The 18,870-nt window shown below is 43.7% G+C and overlaps 1 protein-coding gene across 1 annotated transcript in view; it reads right to left on the reverse strand.

Moving 5' to 3' along the window:
• The window catches only part of SMARCC1 (SWI/SNF related, matrix associated, actin dependent regulator of chromatin subfamily c member 1), a 188,956-nt gene that overhangs the window by 94,931 nt on the left and 75,155 nt on the right, over window positions 1–18,870 (reverse strand). Inside the window, 6 exon segments of the mRNA XM_038389503.2 lie at window positions 1,724–1,750; window positions 1,752–1,784; window positions 4,060–4,173; window positions 4,706–4,859; window positions 5,814–5,927; window positions 17,276–17,347. Of these exon segments, the coding sequence (XP_038245431.2) occupies window positions 1,724–1,750; window positions 1,752–1,784; window positions 4,060–4,173; window positions 4,706–4,859; window positions 5,814–5,927; window positions 17,276–17,347 (514 nt within the window).

An 18,870-nucleotide genomic window follows, 5' to 3' on the forward strand; every position in this document is an offset into this window, starting at 1 on the left:
TGGACTTTTTTGTCCATCTAGCCTAGAGAAGTACTTGCATATTCCACACTTTGCTGACCTATGTGATTCCTCCAGACCAAAGACCCAGAGTGTCAGTCATTCTAAGGAAAGGCTCTCACAAGAGGTGGGATACTTCAAACCATGGGATTTTGTAAGAGACATCATCCCTAAATAAAAAAGGTTTTGATAAATTAAAGGGGAGAAAACAGAGGAGGTGCAAAGAACCAAATTCTCAAAAACCCCCAGATAACAATGACTAATACAACAAATTGCCAGACAGCAATAAACACTAGCACTAGTAACTATTAAAAACTAATGACAAAATTCTTAGAAAAGATTTGAGGGATGCAGATACTCTAGCATTCCATCTCAAGCCTAGGGAAGCAAAGAGGAACTAGAGTGGCAGTTGGTCTGGCTCTGCTGTTTATACCCTTGGTATGGGACACAAGGGAGTCAGGGCAGTTTTGTTTACAGGTACAGGTATTTTCTAGGTAAGGCATGAGTATAAGCTAAAACAATAATGTAATGAGCCTACAAGGCAAATAAGACAACAACATTGTTAAACAATCCATATGCCCAAAAACCTCAGCATAAGCAGCTAACCAGGAGGAACCCTAGATCATAAGGTATCATAAGACAGAATGCTGTAATGACTAAACTGCTAACAGGTAATCACAACATGCTATCTTATACCAGCTTGGATATTTTAAGTTAGGATTAATGCAGATGTCTGACCACAAGAGTGCCATGGTAACTAATTGACATATATGCTAATAAGCTTGAGGTAAAAGGCCTAGTGCTATAGGAGAAGGTAACCCGACATTAGTAGGGTGAGGAAATGCAAATAAGGAAAAGGGGAGTAGGCACAATGTGTCAGCATAACACATTATAAAAGTTGTATCCCAGCCTGTGTGCACTGGGAGATGTAACTCTTGGGAAGTACCAGGATTCTGCCCACTGGTAGTGATGAGGAAGATAATGACTAATACTTCAGGTTCTTTTGCAATGGCTGATGAGAGTACATGGATGCTCAGAGGCACATTCTGATTTACCTTTATCTACCTCGCGGGGTTGGGGTGTTTGTAACTTTTCTAACTGTCTTAGATACAGAGGGTTTTTCCTAGGTGAGAGTATTGCAACTGTGCACATCAGGGTTCCCAACTGACCAGTAATTCTAATACCATTGGACCTGATCTTGGGACAAGAACCTACCAAATCTCAGAGTGTCAACTGGGAATTTTTAAGTAATCAATATAATTAATACATAATCAATAGATCTGACAACATTACCGGTGTGGTCTAAACAGACATTGCTAGTAAAAATTTGAGATCGAGACCAGATGCGCACCTCAAGTGGTGCACACACATGGATAATCACTGGAAGAACCACCAGATTACATCTCGTATTACTAAGGATATAATTTTGTTTCAGAGTCATGCATTCCATGACTTTAACGGACCTCCGGGACTTCGTAGACTTCAGCCTTGGTGGCCAGTAGTCAGCTCTTAATGGCAGGGCTCAGACTGTTAGTCCCTACCAGGTATTTTTCGTAAAATCAGGGACAGGTTGCAGGCTTCCATGAATTTTTGTTTATTGCCTGCGACTGTCCATGACTTTTACTAAATTACCCATGACAAAATCTTAACCTTAGATATTATATACAAAAGCCTCCTTTCTCTGGATTACCTACAGTATCCAACATTCTCCTTCATCAGCTCTTACCTCTAGTAGCAACAGTGTCTCTTGCTCTGGTCCATTCTCTTCCAGCACTGGCTCCCTTACTCTATAAAGGAAGAAAAGTCAAGATAGATTACTTATCTTTGCAGGAACACTACTTTGAGCAAAAGAACTTCTTGTAAAAGCAGCAGCTGTAGTGGTTTAATCTACTATCACAGCATATTAGTCACTCTTCCAAGCAATTCTGCTGTAGTTGATCATATGGCTGCCTATCTTAGGCAGCTGTCCAGTCTGCAAGAATTACACTCAGAATTTCAAGAGACACAGGAGGATAGGAAAGTATGTTTAACTAAGGCAACACTTGCATGGTAGACAGGTTGGACTGTATGAGGTATATGGTGGACACAGTAATGTGTAGTTTGAGAGACTGAAGTTGTAGATTCTTTCTAGGAAAACAATCCTCAAAAAGAGATAAAAATACCTGGAGTGAAAAAAGAATCTCCAAGGATAACAGATAAGGAAATGCAAGCTCTCTGAAAAATATACATTCCCTCCCTGTAACTGCTGCACCCTCAGTATGAGTATTTAGCACAACATCACTCCTGAGTTTAATGTATCTACACCAAACTGATTTGGGAATTACTTAAAAGTTTCCTTGAAACTACAGAACTCTTGGAGAGGATCCTACTACCAGCTTCAGCTGATAGAAACACCCCATCACAGATGTCAAAGCTTCCCTCATAAGGAGGGAAGGTTAATGGGGTTACGTAGTCCTGTGTAAGACACTAAACTAGTGCCAGTAACTTATCCTTTCCCCATATATCTGCACAGAGTACAGATCACTAACCCATGCAGCACAAATTAAAAGTGTCAGCCATCAGACACTCAAAATTCTTACATAGGCTGGTATGAATGCTTGAAAAACAACCGTTACTCCTGAGGGCATTCTGCGCCGAAAAAAATAAAAATTCTGCACACAACATTTTAAAATTCTGCAAATTTTATTTGTCAAATAAATGTGGAGGCTCTAGCATGGCATTGGGCAGTACAGGCCGCTGGCTGCACAGAGGTGGGAGACCACTGTGCAGCTCCCCACAGGACAGACTCTGTGGTGAGGCTGCACCCAACCCTGACAAAGCACAAGGACTGGGCCCTTCCTCCAAAACACCCCAGGCCTTGCCCCTCTGTGGCCGGTGCACCAGATGTGGGCAGGCAGGCTTAGCCCAGGCAGGATCCAAGTGTGGAGGGGTTTAGTATGGGGGGATCCAGGTTTGGGCTGATGAGCGATGGATGCAGGAAGGGGGGTGGATGGAAGAGCTTCCTTCAGCTGGGGGAGAAATCTGGGGTGGGTCTGACACAGTTCCAGATGCCGTGCAAGGGAAGAGGAGTCCCGTCCTGTACAGCCGGACTAGCAGCTGAGCCCGGCTGCAGGATAGGAGCCACCAGCCAGTCAATCAAAAATAAGCAAATAAATCACACAATGAAATCTGGATGGGTTGAATATGTATAGGTTGAATACCAATTTGTAGTAGGTACCCTCAAAATGTCAGTCTTTAGAACAGTGTGACACTGTCGTAGAATCCTCAATCTGTGTGCTCTTGGGATAACACATATTGCTCTTAGGGAATCCACGTCCAAGCAGTTAGTCGGTCTCAAATAGAGCGAGTGAAACGATGATCTGAGGAGAAAACCTGTATAGTTCCCGACATGAGGCAGCACTGAATAAATGGACCAGGGTTTCTAGGATACCCGAGTACTACCTTCTCTCTAACGCAGCCAGAAGGGCAGGGGGAGAGAACAGTGTGAAATGCAGCAGGCGGCCACAGAAGCACGGCATTTTGTCTTGACACTGCATTGCAATGGTGTGTCACAGCATTAAATCTGTTTGGGACATGCTGCAATGATGGTGTGTCAGAACATCACTTCATGACTTGGCTCAGAGAGCCACCCTTTGCTGATGAAGTGACCTTCCAGTTCTGTAAGGCTGAGGAACACTGTCCCATTTGAACTAGGGAAATGGAACAATCTATTTAAAAAAAAAAAACTGACTAGCGGGATTTATCTCCCAAGCGCCTATGAAATCTATTTTGAAACATTCAGCAAGCTGCGTGCGATACCTATTATTAGAAGGGCCCTACCACTTCCACAGTTGTGAAAAATGTATCATGGTCAGTGAAATAAGCCCTTCCCTGAGATAACTGATCTCTCCAATGCTGCTGGGAGCACCCCAGTTGGGCGTCCAGGTGGAAGACACATGGGACAAGGATGGAGGAGCAGCAACATCCCACCTTGTGATGATGATGATGTGATTATGCAATGACTAAGGTTTGTGGAAGGAAGCGCAACAGAAACCAAAGGGAAAAAAAACTCAACAACTTTACCTTTGCCAAGGTCTTCTTTGAATAAACGTCTGTGCGAAGTCCAAAGTTCTGAAGGTCAGTAGGCTTTTCTTTGTTTTTCTCAGGAAAGCTCAACATCTGCTGGGCAGCAGGGACCTAAGAACAAAAAAACAAACATTATCATCAAGATGAATCTACACAGGTGTGCACTGAACTAGCAATCACCCCTATTTACACACAAAACTAGCGAATTTGGGTTTGGACTGCTGCAACTGTAGGTGCAACATTATTCTACAGAATGATGGAGATAGAAAATCTACTACTAACAGAACGTTGCTGAGACTGAAGGGCATGTGGAGAGAAGGATGCATTTTTTTTTTCTTCCAGAAATGCATGAGCTACATACTCTGTTCAGGTACGCACAGCACTGACCATAGCTACAGATACAGACTGGTTAGGTTTCAGAGTAGCAGCCGTGTTAGTCTGTATTCGCAAAAAGAAAAGGAGTACTTGTGGCACCTTAGAGACTAACAAATTATTGGAGCATAAGCTTTCGTGAGCTACAGCTCACTTCATCGGATGCATTACTGGTAGGAGTATGTTAAGTCACTCCCAAATACACATACCACTATTTCTATCTGAATAAGTGTGCACGCATGTACACGGTGGTGGCGCCTGTAGGATTTACCTGAGGAGCTCGGAGATGAAGAGGCATAAGTCCAGAGGGAGTATCAGCAAGCACATTGAAGTGAGGAGTAGGAGGAGGGCCCATTGCCATGGGACGGCTTTCTGGATCCACTTGGTAGTTAACTAGACCCCACTGCTCCAGAAAAGCATGCACTCTACGGAACAACATTATATGATTAAAGTCTGAGGAAACAAACCCTCAAGCACATCTGCAGCTGCAGAAAGAAGATACCAGGGAGAAAGTTCAAGTGTGGAACTGTGATGAGTTTGCTGCTAATGAAACACAGGCAGGTTGAATGCTGTCCTATAGCTGCCTACACTTCTCCTTTATCACTGACAGGGAAACATAACACATTGCATTAATTCTCGATGCAGGCTTGACAATCCCACTTCTCTGCATTCAACAAAATGAGAGTGGACACACCATTTCAATTATGGGCAACGGGGAACCATTTCACACAATTCAGAAAACAGATCTAAAGCTAAACCCACTGATATGAAAACTTTGTTGGAGGATTGGGGGGGGAGGAGGAGAAGAGTGGGATGAATTGTGATGGTTTTCATACTATGCATCACTTAGCTTCTGCCATCTGCCTCAGGGTGATTGTGCATCAGTGATGCTGTATGTATGGAGTATAACATGCTTTGGAATCTTTTGTACAAAAAGCGCTATTTTAAAAAAAGTATTTATCATAATACAGATATAAGATGCTTGCTTGGCAAAAAAACAACCAACCAACCAAACAAAAAACAACCACATAGTGAGCTGCCATACTGGAAATTCTGAAAACATACTAAAAAAACCGCATGGTAGAAGCTGAATATCACTGTATTAGTTAATATGCAATATCTTGCTGGTCTCTGAGCCATGCTCACAGTATTTACCTTTCACTGTTATATTCACTGTAAATAAGGGTATTATAAAATGTGGTGTTCACCACAAAAGGAAAAAGATGATCTGCTAATAGAAACAATTGATGTGCCTAGGCCTCAAGTCTTCTACCTCACTATGCAGGAGGTATAACTTATAATTTGTAATAAAGCAGCTTTGCTGGGATAAAATGTATTGTTACAGCTAAGGGTAGTGGCTGCAAGATTTAAGATTTTACCTCATTACAGCACATACATCTCCAGTCAGGTTCCTTCTGCAGGCAGTGCTGGTCAAGTACTCCTGAGGGTTTAAGCGATACGTATCAATCATGAAGTTACGGTAAGCCAGGTATCTGGAAAGAGAAGGCAGTTCACACACATTTGAAAATCTATACAGGTTCGTAGTATGTGTCATTTCAACTTCTGACCATTACTAAAATATCTCCATGTTGGCCCCCATCCTTCAATATATACAGCATGCTGGGGCGCCTGATATTCAGTTCAAGGACCATGAAGTCCGAAAATGCATACTTAAAACTGCAGGGTGACTGTGAAGCTGAAGACCTGCAGGGTTTTTTTTTTTGGTTACTCCTGGTGAACTTTGCAACTAAGCAATCAATATAAAGCACAAGAAGTTAGTGTGTATTTCTTTATCAAATTGGTTTATGTGCCATCATCTGACCCACCCCCTCAGCATTTTATATTTGTGTCTATTTAGATTTTAATCAGGGACCATATCTTTCTGTGTGTGTTGTCAAAGTATCAACTATTCTGTGTGTGTTTAATAAATAATCTGCAAATTAAAAGCCTCTCTCAGATTGCCAAAACAGTCCTCTCATTGTGAAATATAAGCAGGGAAAAAAAAGGGGGGGGGGGGTGAAAAAGTGAAAAATCTCATTCCAAACAAGGGGCTCAACCTGGGCATTTAAAGATGGCCAGAATCATTAACAATTCATTGAAATTGTCCTCTCAATGACCGTACATTGTCCTCTCAATGACCCTCCCTATCAGTCTACCAGACTGGCTGTGGCTTGGGTATTACATAACTAGGCACCAACAGCTGAAACAGCATTCCAATTTGGTGGCACTTCATAGGCAGTTGGCTGCAGAGGGGAAACTGAGTAGAGTAACTCTTGGATGCAAAAACCAACTGATTAATCCTAATCATTTTCCCCTCTGCATCAAATCTGAAAGCATGTTACACTTGGAAGAGCAGCAGAACAACAGTTACTAGGATTCTACCCTGTTTCCCTCTGCAGCACTTCCATGTGTAACAGTAATGGAAGAGAAAAGAGCAAGATAAAGGCATGGGGAATATGCGCTAAAAATGAGAAAAAGAAAAGGTGCATGAGAACAGAGAAGAGAAGAATGAGAGAACAAGAATGAAGATGTGGAGAGGAAGACAAATACTGACGATGGATCTCACATTGGTGCCCCAGATCATCTTCCCCACTAAGAACTAACTGTTGAACAGCTAAGTTTGGATACAAGTCTTCACCTTGAAGACCCTTCCTTGAAACCACCACTGTGCAAGATTTTCATGCTTTCTAACACAGGGCAGGGAAGAATTCCCTAGAGCATTCCCTAGAATTCTGATGCTGTGGCAGTGCCAGCTGCCATACCTGTCCACTTACGAGTCAGCAAGCGTCACCATAAAAAGAAAGACGTACTTGTGGCACCTTAGAGACTAACAAATTTATTTGAGCATAAGCTTTCGTGAGCTACAGCTCACTTCATCCGATGCATTCTCTCTATTCACAGCCCCTTTCAGTCAGTTCCTGAACTGCATGAGAAGCAAGACCTCCCAATAAAAGATAGTTAGAAATTATAGAAGTAAATCATAAAACGAATACCAGCGCATATCCAAAGGATGCAACAAAAACCTAGATTATAACCTCAAAAACAGACTGCCAAACTAGTGGGCGAGTGAATCTCCAGTGTGGGAATACAGATTATAGGTAACTCTCTCTTCATTAAATATATTCATAAGGGTATGTGTGCACTCTAAGCATGTGTGTACTGTAAATAAGTATGGGACCTCCCAAACTTAGTGTACAAAGAAAAGAGGTCAGCACCTAATAAGCAACAAGAATACAAGTTGTTTAAATAAAAGGAGGAATAAGATACTTTTGAATGACAAGAAATATAAACTGACAGATGCCTCAGTGATGCAGCCCTCAAAAAAGTTACTTTCCAAATTTGGCCAACTTAACTAACGACATAATGAAAAAAACTTTAAAGGACTGGGAGAGTTTGGGCCCATCCATTTTGGAAACTGGTTTTGTAGGCAACTGACCCAAGAGGGATTTACTCCCCAGAGGCCAGATACAATAATACTTTTTAAAATGTATGCAGAGAGGATCATGTGGCTACTTTGTTTAAGCCTAAGACTGTAACATCCCCTGAGGTTCATACTGAAGCCAAGCTAGTCTGGATAGTGTAAATGGTGACACCACCTCCTAACTGGAGTCCTGTCAGTCCATACAGTAAGAGACGTAATCAGATAGCTATTTAGATACAGTCCTCTGTGACAGAACTGCCCAAGGAATTGGCATCCGAGGAAAAAAGCTGGTTGAACTTTCTACAGTCTTTTGTTTGGTCAGCACGATCAGCGGTGGCCAGACTTTAAGCCAGATACAATCCGAAGGCTCCCCCCACCCTGCCTTGTAGCCCCACCGATCAATGCTACCAATAGGTGAAGACTAGCTATTGTCCTAGTGTCTTTCACAAACATTGGGTTTTGGTGCTAACTGAAAGAGCTTGGGATCCTTTGGCTTTTGCTGCTGCTGCTGAGGTTGTTCACCCAAGGAAAAGGGTAATGGGCACCTTTGAATCCAACTGTCATACTGAAAGTTGGATTCTGAGCAGATGTCCTTCCTAAGCTCCCACCAGTGGAGTAAAAAGAAAAGCAGTACTTGTGGCACCTTAGAGATTAACAAATTTATTAGAGCATAAGCTTTCGTGAGCTACAGCTCACTTCATCGGATGCCAGTGGCGTGCAAGGGAATAAAATACTAACACAAGAGCACTGAGTGGCTATTGTCTTTTTCACTACCTGACAACATGGCCTCAACCTAGTACCCAAAACATTCTTTCTACACACAGCTGGGCTCTAAGCTTTTCATTCCTCCTGTTGGAATCCAGCTGCCTACAGCCAACAATACACAAAGCCATCCACGCCTGAAGCATCACCTTTCTTCCTTTTCACTAGTTTTACAAGGCCTTCACACTTGATGCCAGACTAGGTCTATGCCTTCAGACTCAATCTTCCACCGCTCCTGGAGATGACTGCCATACTGTGGAGCCTTTCTCCTCAGCTCAACCTGCTTTTAGCCTTGTAAACCAAACATGCTAAACAGTGAAAGATAGAGGTTGCCAAAAGGTAAAGCCCACTTCCAAATGGTTCTCAGCCCTGGTCTACATTAGGAGTTGAGGTCGAATTTAGCAGCGTTAAATCGATTTAACCCTGCACCCGTCCACATGACAAAGCCCTTTTTTTAGGCTTAAAGGGCTCTTACAATTGATTTCCTTACTCTACCCCCGATAAGGGGATTAGTGCTGAAATCAGCTTTGCCAGGTCGAATTTGGGGTACTGTGGACACAATTAGACGGTATTGGTCTCTGGGAGCTATCCCAGAGTGCTCCATTGTAACCGCTCTGGACAGCACTCTCAACTCAGATGCACTAGCCAGGAGACAGGAAAAGGCCCACGAACTTTTGAATTTCAATTTCCTGTTTGGCCAGCGTGGCAAGCTGCAGGTGAGTGCAGAGCTCATCAGCAGAGGTAACCATGCAGAGCTCATCAGCAGCAGGGACCATGATGGAGTCCCAGAATCACAAAAGAGCTCCAGCATGGACCGAACGGGAGGTACGGGATCTGATCGCTGTATGGGGAGAGGAATCTGTGCTATCAGAACCCTGTTCCAGTTTTTGAAATGCCAAAACATTTGTCAAAATCTCCCAGGGCATGAAGTACAGAGGCCGTAATAGGGACCCGAAGCAGTACTGCGTGAAACTTAAGGAGCTGAGGCAAGCCTACCAGAAAACCAGAAAGGCAAACAGCCGTTCCGGGTCAGAGCCCCAAAATGGCACTTCTATGGTAAGCTGCATGCCATTTTAGGGGTTCAGCCACCACTACCCCAACGGTGTTGTTTGGCTCCTTAAATGGAGATGGAGGCAACACGGAAGCAGGTTTGGGGAACGAGGAAGATGATGATGATGAGGCTGTAGATAGCTCATAGCAACCTAGCGGAGAAAGCGGTTTTCCCGACAGCCAGGAACTGTGTCTCCCCCTGGACTTGGAGCCAATACACCCCGAACCCACCCAAGGCTGCCTCCCGGACCCACCAGGCGGAGAAGGGACCTTTGGTGAGTGTACCTTTTTAAATAGTATACATGGTTTAATAGCAAGCGTGTTTAATGATTAATTTGCCCTGGCATTTGCGGCTCTCCTGGATGTACTTCCAAAGCCTTTGCAAAAGGTTTCTGGGGAGGGCAGCCTTATTCCGTCCACCATGTGGACACTTTACTACTCCAGGCCAGTAGCACGTAGTCAGGAATCATTGTAGATCAAAGCATTGCAGTGTATGTTTGCTGGCGTTCAAACAACATCGTTCTTTATCTCTCTGTGTTATCCTCAGGAAAGAGATATCATTCATGGTCACCTGGTTGAAATAGGGTGCTTTTCTTAAGGGGACATTCAGAGGTGCCCGTTCCTGGTGGGCTGTTTGCCTGTGGCTGAACAGAAATGTTCCCCAACATTAGCCACGGGAAGGGGGGAGGGGCTAGCCACGCGGTGGGGGGAGGCAAAATACGATTGTAATGAAAGCACATGTGCTATGTATGTAATGTTAACAGCAAGGTTTACTGTGAAAGAGTATCCACTGGTCTATAAAATGTGTCTTTTAAAATACCGTCCCTTTTTATTTTTTCCTGCACCAGCTGCATGTGTTTCACGGATCACAGAATCTTCTCCTTCCCAGAGGCTAGCGAAGATCAGAAGGCGAAAAAAAAGCACTCGCGATGAAATGTTCTCTGACCTCATGCTGTCCTCCCACACTGACAGAGCACAGACAAATGCGTGGAGGCAGACAATGTCAGAGTGCAGGAAAGCACAAAATGACCGGGAGGAGAGGTGGCGGGCTGAAGAGAGGGCTGAAGCTGAAAGGTGGCGGCAGCGTGAGGAAAGGAGGCAGGATTCAATGCTGAGGCTGCTGGAGGATCAAACTAATATGCTCCAGTGTATGGTTGAGCTGCAGGAAAGGCAGCAGGAGCACAGACTGCTGCTACAGCCCCTGTGTAACCAACTGCCCTCCTCCCCAAGTTCCATAGCCTCCTCAACCAGACGCCCAAGAACGCGGTGGGGGGGCCTCCAGCCACCCAGTTACTCCACCCCAGAGGACTGCCCAAGTAACAGAAGGCTGGCATTCAATAAGTTTTAAAATGCTGTGTGGCTTTGTCCTTCCCTCCTCCACCACCCCTCCCGGGCTACCTTGGCGGTTATCCCCCTATTTGCGTGATGAATAAATAAAGAATGCATGAATGTGAAGCAACAATGACTATTGACTCTACAAGCGGTGATCGAAGGGAGGAAGGGAGGGTGGATAGCTTACAGGGAAGTAGAGTGAACCAAGGTGCGGAAAGTTTCATCAAGGAGAAACAAACAGAACTTTCACACCGTAGCCTGGCCAGGCATGAAACTGGTTTTCAAAGCTTCTCTGATGCACACCGCGCCCTCCTGTGCTCTTCTAATTGCCCTGATGTCTGTTTATGTGTAATCAGGGGCCAGGCGATTTGCCTCAACCTCCCTCCCCACCATAAACGTCTCCCTCTTACTCTCACAGATATTGTGGAGCGCACAGCAAGCAGTAATAACAGTGGGAATATTGGTTTCGCTGAGTTCTAACCGAGTTAGTAAACTCGGCCAGCGCACTTTTAAACGTCCAAATGCACATTCTACCACCATTCTGCACTTGCTCAGCCTGTAGTTGAACAGCTCCTGACTACTCTACAGGATGCTTCATGAGCCATGGCATTAACGGGTAGGCTGGGTACCCAAGGATAACTATAGGCATTTCAACATCCCCAGCGGTTATTTTCTGGTCTGGGAATAAAATCCGTTCCTGCAGCTTTTGAAACAGACCAGAGTTCCTGAAGATGCGAGCGTCATGTACCTTTCCCGGCAATCCCACGTTGATGTTGCACCACTATTGAAAAGTACCCCTTGCGGTTTATGTACTCGCTGGCTTGGTGCTCCGGTGCCAAGATAGGGATATGGGTTCCGTCTATGGCCCCACCACAGTTAGGGAATCCCATTGCAGCAAAGCCATCCACTACGACCTGCACATTTCCCAGGGTCGCTACCCTTGATATCAGCAGATCTTTGATTGCGTTGGCTACTTGCATCACAGCAGCCCCCACAGTAGATTTGCCCACTCCAAATTGATTCCCGACTGACCAGTAACTGTCTGGCGTTGCAAGCTTCCACAGGGCTATTGCCACTCGCTTCTCAACTGTGAGGGCTGCTCTCATCTTGGTATTCTTGTGCCTTAGGGCAGGGGAAAGCAAGTCACAAAGTTCCATGAAAGTGCCCTTACGCATGCGAAAGTTTTGCAGCCATTGGGAATCGTCCCAGACCTGCAACACTATGCGGTCCCACCAATCTATGCTTGTTTCCCAGGACCAGAATCTGCGTTCCACCACATGAACCTGCCCCATTAGCACCATGATGCCCACATTGTCAGGGCCTGTGCTTTGAGAGAAGTCTGTGTCCATGTCCTCATCACCACACGGATGTCGCCTACTCGCCCGGTTTCACTTTGCCAGGTTCTGGTGCTGCATATACTGCTGGATAATGCGCGTGGTGTTTAATGTGCTCCTAATTGCCAAAGTGATCTGAGCGGGCTCCATGCTTGCCGTGGTATGGCGTCTGCACAGAAAAAAGGCACGGAACGATTGTCTGCTGTTGCTCTGACGGAGGGAGGGGTGACTGATAACATGGCTTACAGGGTTTCGGGAATAGGGAATTAAAATCAACAAAGGGGGTGGCTTTACATCAAGGAGAAACAAAAACAACTGTCACACAGAATGGCCCCTCAAAACCCTGGGTTTACAGGCCAATGCTCAACCCACTGAGCTATCCTTCCCCCTGGTATTTCAGGCAGGACTGAATCTCCATTAAACTTTTCAAGGTGCCCCTGACAGACCTCACCGAAACGATTGTCGGCTGTTGATTTCACAGACACAGGGAGGGGGGAGCAAATGAATACAAAACAAATCTGATCTATTTCTTGTTTTGATCCACTCCATCTATCTTTTACATCTTTGGCTGGCAGCAGACGGTGCAGTAGGATTGCTAGCCATCCACATCTCCTGGCTGCCCGGCAGAAGATGGTGCAATAGGACTACAAGCCATCCTCGTCTCCTGCCTGCTTGCCATAAGATGGTACAATAGGACTGCTGTCAGGACTAAAGAGAATAACCTGGTCGAATCACTCCTAATTTAGTCCCTGCTCCCATGTCTGCCCAGGTGCTCCTGACCGACCTTACCGAGGCAGCCAGGAGCCCCTCAGACATGACGACGATGGTTATCAGGCCTACTGCACCATCTGCTGCCACAAGGCAATGGGTTGCTGCTGCTGTGTAGCAATGCAGTACTGCGTCCGCCAGTACCCAGGCGACTTACGGTGACAGTGAGCTGAGCGGGCTCCATGCTTGCTGTGGTATGGTGTCTGCACAGGTAACTCAGGAAAAAAGGCTCGAAACGATTGTCTGCTGTTGCTTTCACGGAGGAAGGGAGGGCCTGACTACATGTACCCAGAACCACCCGCGATAATGTTTTTTTGCCCCATCAGGCATTGGGATCTCAATCCAGAATTCCAATGGGCGGCGGAGACTGCGACAACTGTGGGATAGCTACCCACAGTGCAACACTCCGGAACTCGACGCTAGCCTCAGTACTGTGGAAGCGCTCCGCTGAGTTAATGAATTTAATGCACTTAGAGCATTTTGTGTGGGGACACACACAATTGACTATATAAAAATAATTTCTAAAAAACCGACTTCTATAAATTTGACCTAATTTCGTAGTGTAGACATACCCTCAGTGTCAAAGCTAAAGGTTCTAAGATCAATATCAGTCTTCTGTCCAGCTATGAATACCTCTGCCTGCTAGCTTTTATGTGAGCGTTGGCCAACTCATGCTTCATCTGAAGGCCTACTTACAAGAGGCACTCTGAGAGCCTCTAAGAGTGATCGAAGGGGTTCATAAAACTTAATGGTTCTCAGACATATCCAGGCAGCTCTGACACCCATGCATGTAATATTCAACACCAAAGCACAGGAATGTAGCAGTTGTGCTTATTCTTAACTGACATCTTTTTGCTACAAGTACATTACTTAAAGCTGCTGTCGCTTAAGGGAAGAAGATGACCTTGTGAAAAGGAAAAATTTACTTCTGATGGAATTCTGCACCAAAAATTAAAAGTTCTGCACACAATATTTTAAAATTCTGCAAATTTTATTTGTCAATAAATAAATGTGGCTGCAGCATGGCAGTGGGGAGTACAGGCCACTGGCTGCACAGGGGTGGGAGATCACTCTGAAGTCCCCACCTCCCCCAGTACACTGATTCAGTAGTGAGGCTGCACCTGACCCTGATACAATGCAAGGGCTGGGCCTGCCCCAGAAACACCGTGGGACCCTGTCAGGTGTAGGGTGAGTGTTTCTATGTGGGGCAATCTGGGTGTGGGCAGCTCAGTGGGAGGTCTGGATGCACAGGGGCTCATTAGGGGTTTCTGGGTACAAGGGCAATAGGACTCTGCAGGGGATCCAGGTGAAGGTGGTTGGGGATCAGCAGGGGGCTCAGTGGAGGGTCTGGATGCTGGGGGAGTGGGGATTCTAGCTTGGGGATCCAGGTGTAGCTGGTTAGGGATCAGGGTGTGGGGGGCTTGTCAGACGGGTCTGGGGTAGGGGATAGAGCTTGTCAGAGTGAGGGTTCAATGGCCCACCTTAATGGGGGAGCCCCAGCTGGGCTCCCAATTGCCCCCAAGACTCTCCTATCCCTTTTCTTCCCCATCTCATCCCCCTCACTCCCAGATTCACCTCCCCCTGCCCTATTTCACCCCTGCTTCCTTTCCCTCACCTCTTCTTCCCTCATTTTCCCCAACCCCCGCTTACCCAGCCCCACCACAGGCACACTCTGTTGCACAGAAAATAGGAAGCCTCCCAGCACACAGAAGGGGAACACGACGTGCACTAGGACCCAGGATGTGACATTCAGCTGAAGAGTCAGCGATGCAGCCTCCTTCAGCTGGGTAGCTCTGTGCTTGCAGAAATGGGGGGGGGAGGGGAGTGGCACATAACCCTGTGTGCCTCCCCTCTGTTTGGGGGGGAATCCCCCAACCGCCCAAAAACTGTGCCCATGGCAGTCGACTCCCTCTCTTCCTCTGAAACACAGGAATTCTTTGGGGTGGGGGGCGTAAAAACCCCCCAGGAGTAAAAACTGCACTAAGTCAAACTGAGCCCAAAGAATGCAGAGGCGTAACCTGCAGAAGCAAAGACAAAATTTCAAAGCCCCTCAAAAACTCTTGAAGCGGCAAAGAATGAAGCACCACAACAAAGGAAACAGAGGAAACTGGAAAGAAAGGGGTCACAGGAGAACTGATTCAAGAAAGAGTCACGAAGAAAATAATTTATGAATTTTTACTGCCATTATTTCTAATTGAATTTTACTGGGTGCCCCTGTTTGGGCTGGAGTGGTAGCAGTTTGAAAAATGCCTTCACCAGTAGATGTGATGTGTGTGTGTGTGTTGCGCTCTAGACACATAGCCTCAAAAGGATCAAAAGTCTTAAAAGCTATGAGAATTGTGTCTTGTCTTGCCCTGGGAAGGTGAGAACTTTATGCTTGCAATCTTTAAAGAAGGTGTATTCTGTTAGCGGATATAATCAGCTGTGTGATTTTCTAGCATGCTAATTAAAATGAAGTACTAGTGATGGATGACGAAAGCTATATTAAAGTAGTATTTAGGTGAAGACTTCACCCTCAGCAAAAATTCCCTTTAAGACACGTCTTCGCACCAGTGGTACTCAGCCAATATTTCAACCGACAACACAAATGCTGTCTGTGTGTTTGGAATGGGGTGTGTCATAACTGAACAACCAAACTATTTTTTTTTAAAAAAGGTTTATTTCTTCTGTTTGGCATTCACCTTGCGCTTTTAAATCCCAATGCCAAAAATATGCAGCATTCACTGAAATTGCAGCAAGTACACAAAAATGTGCTAAAATTCCCACTCAAGATCCATCTACCCAAATTGGTGCCATAATGTTTTACGGTGTTACCACACATTTTAAGATTTAGTGTGAGCAGACATGTTTTCATGAATCCTTTTAACTTAAAACAGAGTTTTGTCAATTTAAATAGCTTCCTGTATTGCCAAAACCCAGTAAACAGCCTTGTGCTATTCCACAAAAATCTGACAGTGAAACACACTAAACAAATGTTCAATAGCATAGTTTTACTGTTTGTGCTGACAGACATGCAACACTTTACAAAAGCAAATAGTGAAGAGTAAATGTAATTCTCTCAGTTTCAAAAATCTAAAGAGTTATTAACAAAAAAGATTTATCTTGACAATTTCCTTTTAACCTTTCATGTTAAAGGCAATATTTCCAAGACTAGTCGCTAGTGTGTATGAATAAACATAATTACATTATTTTAATAGGAAGATCTTCTTAAACAGATGGTAAAGAGGAGATACACCTATTAAAGCATACAGTAGGATTGCAAGGAGAACAGCAAATTATTGAGATAAGGCAGTGATCTTGCATCAAAATATTTATCATGTTATGTCTTGAACTGAACACAGAAATTAACTGGTTTACAGAGCAACCTGGCATATTTTCAGATGGTATTACAGCCAAAGAGACTTTTACACTGAAATAAAAGACATCAAAACTGCCATTCCCAGCTCTGAAAAGCAGCATTCGTAGTGAGGATCCTGTGGGAAGTGGTTTTGTTATTTTTAAACAATTGTGTAAAGTTCTACAGCGGATGATAGGCACTAGATACCACAATGATGGATGTAAACCTCTAGGTCACATCAGAATCTGGTGCATGAAAGCAGATACGTTATAAATGAAAAATGGTCACTAGATGGCTTGGGATATTCTGATTTTTTTATGCTTACAATGGAACTGCATAATCTCTGTGCTATCTACTTGGAACTATGAACTTTTATGTTTAAACCAATGTGGTCACGTGTTGTATATCTGTAATCAAAGATCAGTGGCAGCTAGCTATTTTCATGTTTTGTTTTATTATGTAGGCTTAAAAAACCTTAAACTTCTTTCAGAAACCATTTTACTGTGTACATAACACACTGTACTAGCTTTGCAACCATTAATCAGCTGTATTTTTCCTAGATATCCAACCTGCTTAATATTGCTTAAATATATATATACACACACACAATTCTTACCTAAATCATAATAAAGTTAATTGTATAAACAGATACTTCTTGACAATGGACAGACCAGGAATACCTCAATGCTCTTTTACATTATTTTCCGATGCATCAGTTCACCCATGTGTATGTGAAGGGGGAGGAGAAAAGGACTACAGTGTTTCGGGAACTGAAAGCGTTGCTTAGGCTTCACTAGGGAACACAGCCACAGGCCTATATATATGCATTTTACTTACATTTCTGGAGTCTTGGACTTGTTTTTCCCATTGAAGAACTCTGGAAGAGCACGGCGTTCAATTACATGAATACTGCAAGAAAGTGTGAAAAGCAACATGGTTACTAAAGAGAATATACAAAATCCAGATGCCAAAACTTGAATTCACTTTCAAGAACTTTTACCCAGCCTTAACATGCGCACCTAAAGTGATAACACTTAAAACGAACACTGTTGTTCAGACGCCTAAATAGCCCAGCACAGCATAAAGAAATATATCCTCTAATTACTTAGTTTTAACCACATTAGCAGAGCAATTCAGACATGAACTGCAAAGATTGTGCTTAATTCAAGGGATGAAAAGATACATGCCCAACGTCCCTTTAATCAGACTTGGGGGGAGTGAGAGGAAACAAGATTTTCAACCCATAAAATGAGATTTTTACTCTAATGTTTTGAAAGTTTATAGGTCGATAAATGCACTTGCCTGCACCCCAGTCTAATTAGTAGATCGTATTCAGCACAGGTCTGATTGCCTCAAAACCCCCAAACATTTGCAATTCATATGTAATGATAAGCTTGCAAATATTTGCTTCAAAATCATGCAGCATTAGAATTGGGTGCTCATCACTTTGAAAGTCAGACAAATACCTAAATAGGTATTTAGGAGTATTAAGTTTATGATCCTATATTTCAGAATCTTTGCACTAGTCAATTTTTTAAAAGTGAATTAAAACTGGCTGTTTTGAGGGGATTTTACAATCTCATTTTCTTACAAAAAATTCTCTTTCCTCTGCTGCTATGTGAACGATCCACACAAATAAGAGACGACACTGACTTATTGTATAGCAAAACTGAGACTACATGAAGTGCCATCAAACACACAAAGTAAACTAGCTCAAAGGATAAAGTGAAAATTCAATTTATTTTAGTCAGATATTTAATGCATTACATGTAAATACTATGGGGGAAATTTCAAATAAAAGTGGAGTTTTTTAGTTGACTGGGTCCATTTAAAAGGGGATGAAAGAAGACTTTACCGTTCTACTGCTTTTACTAGACCAGCTGCAAGTAACATATGCTGTAGAAGGTGAAGAGATTTCTGTTAGTTTCTCTCATCCTTCAAAGAAAGCATAAGGAGGAAATATGGTTTGCTGATCCGTTACTTTAAAAAAATATAAAGCAAATTGATCCCAAGATATTTCAACTTTAGGATAATTCCACCTCCAGAATTCTATCACCATAAAGCTAGTCAGTTCACTTTGTACAATCCACACAAGGTAAATAGAATATGAAAAAGAATCTTATACCAGGCTTTGAAATATAAAGTGCAAATAGAAATTCATTTTGCTTAAAAAACAAACTTGTCAGCCAAAACGTATATAATCCTTGATTATTCAACCCATTTCTCCATGCTTTAATGGATGAGCCCTTTCCTGGGTTATGTGTATTAAAGTAGCAAGGAACACACAGTATTCTGGATACAATTCTCTTGCCATCAATTGAACTATGAAATAGCTTTTCTGTTTCAGACAATGATAAAAAAAAGTCAACCCCGTTTTGTAAAAGAAGCTTAAACAGCATGAGATTCCCTCCATAAAATTACTTTAATAAGCT

This window comes from Dermochelys coriacea, chromosome 2, assembly GCF_009764565.3.
Source record: "Dermochelys coriacea isolate rDerCor1 chromosome 2, rDerCor1.pri.v4, whole genome shotgun sequence".
In the NCBI taxonomy this organism is placed as follows: domain Eukaryota; kingdom Metazoa; phylum Chordata; order Testudines; family Dermochelyidae; genus Dermochelys; species Dermochelys coriacea.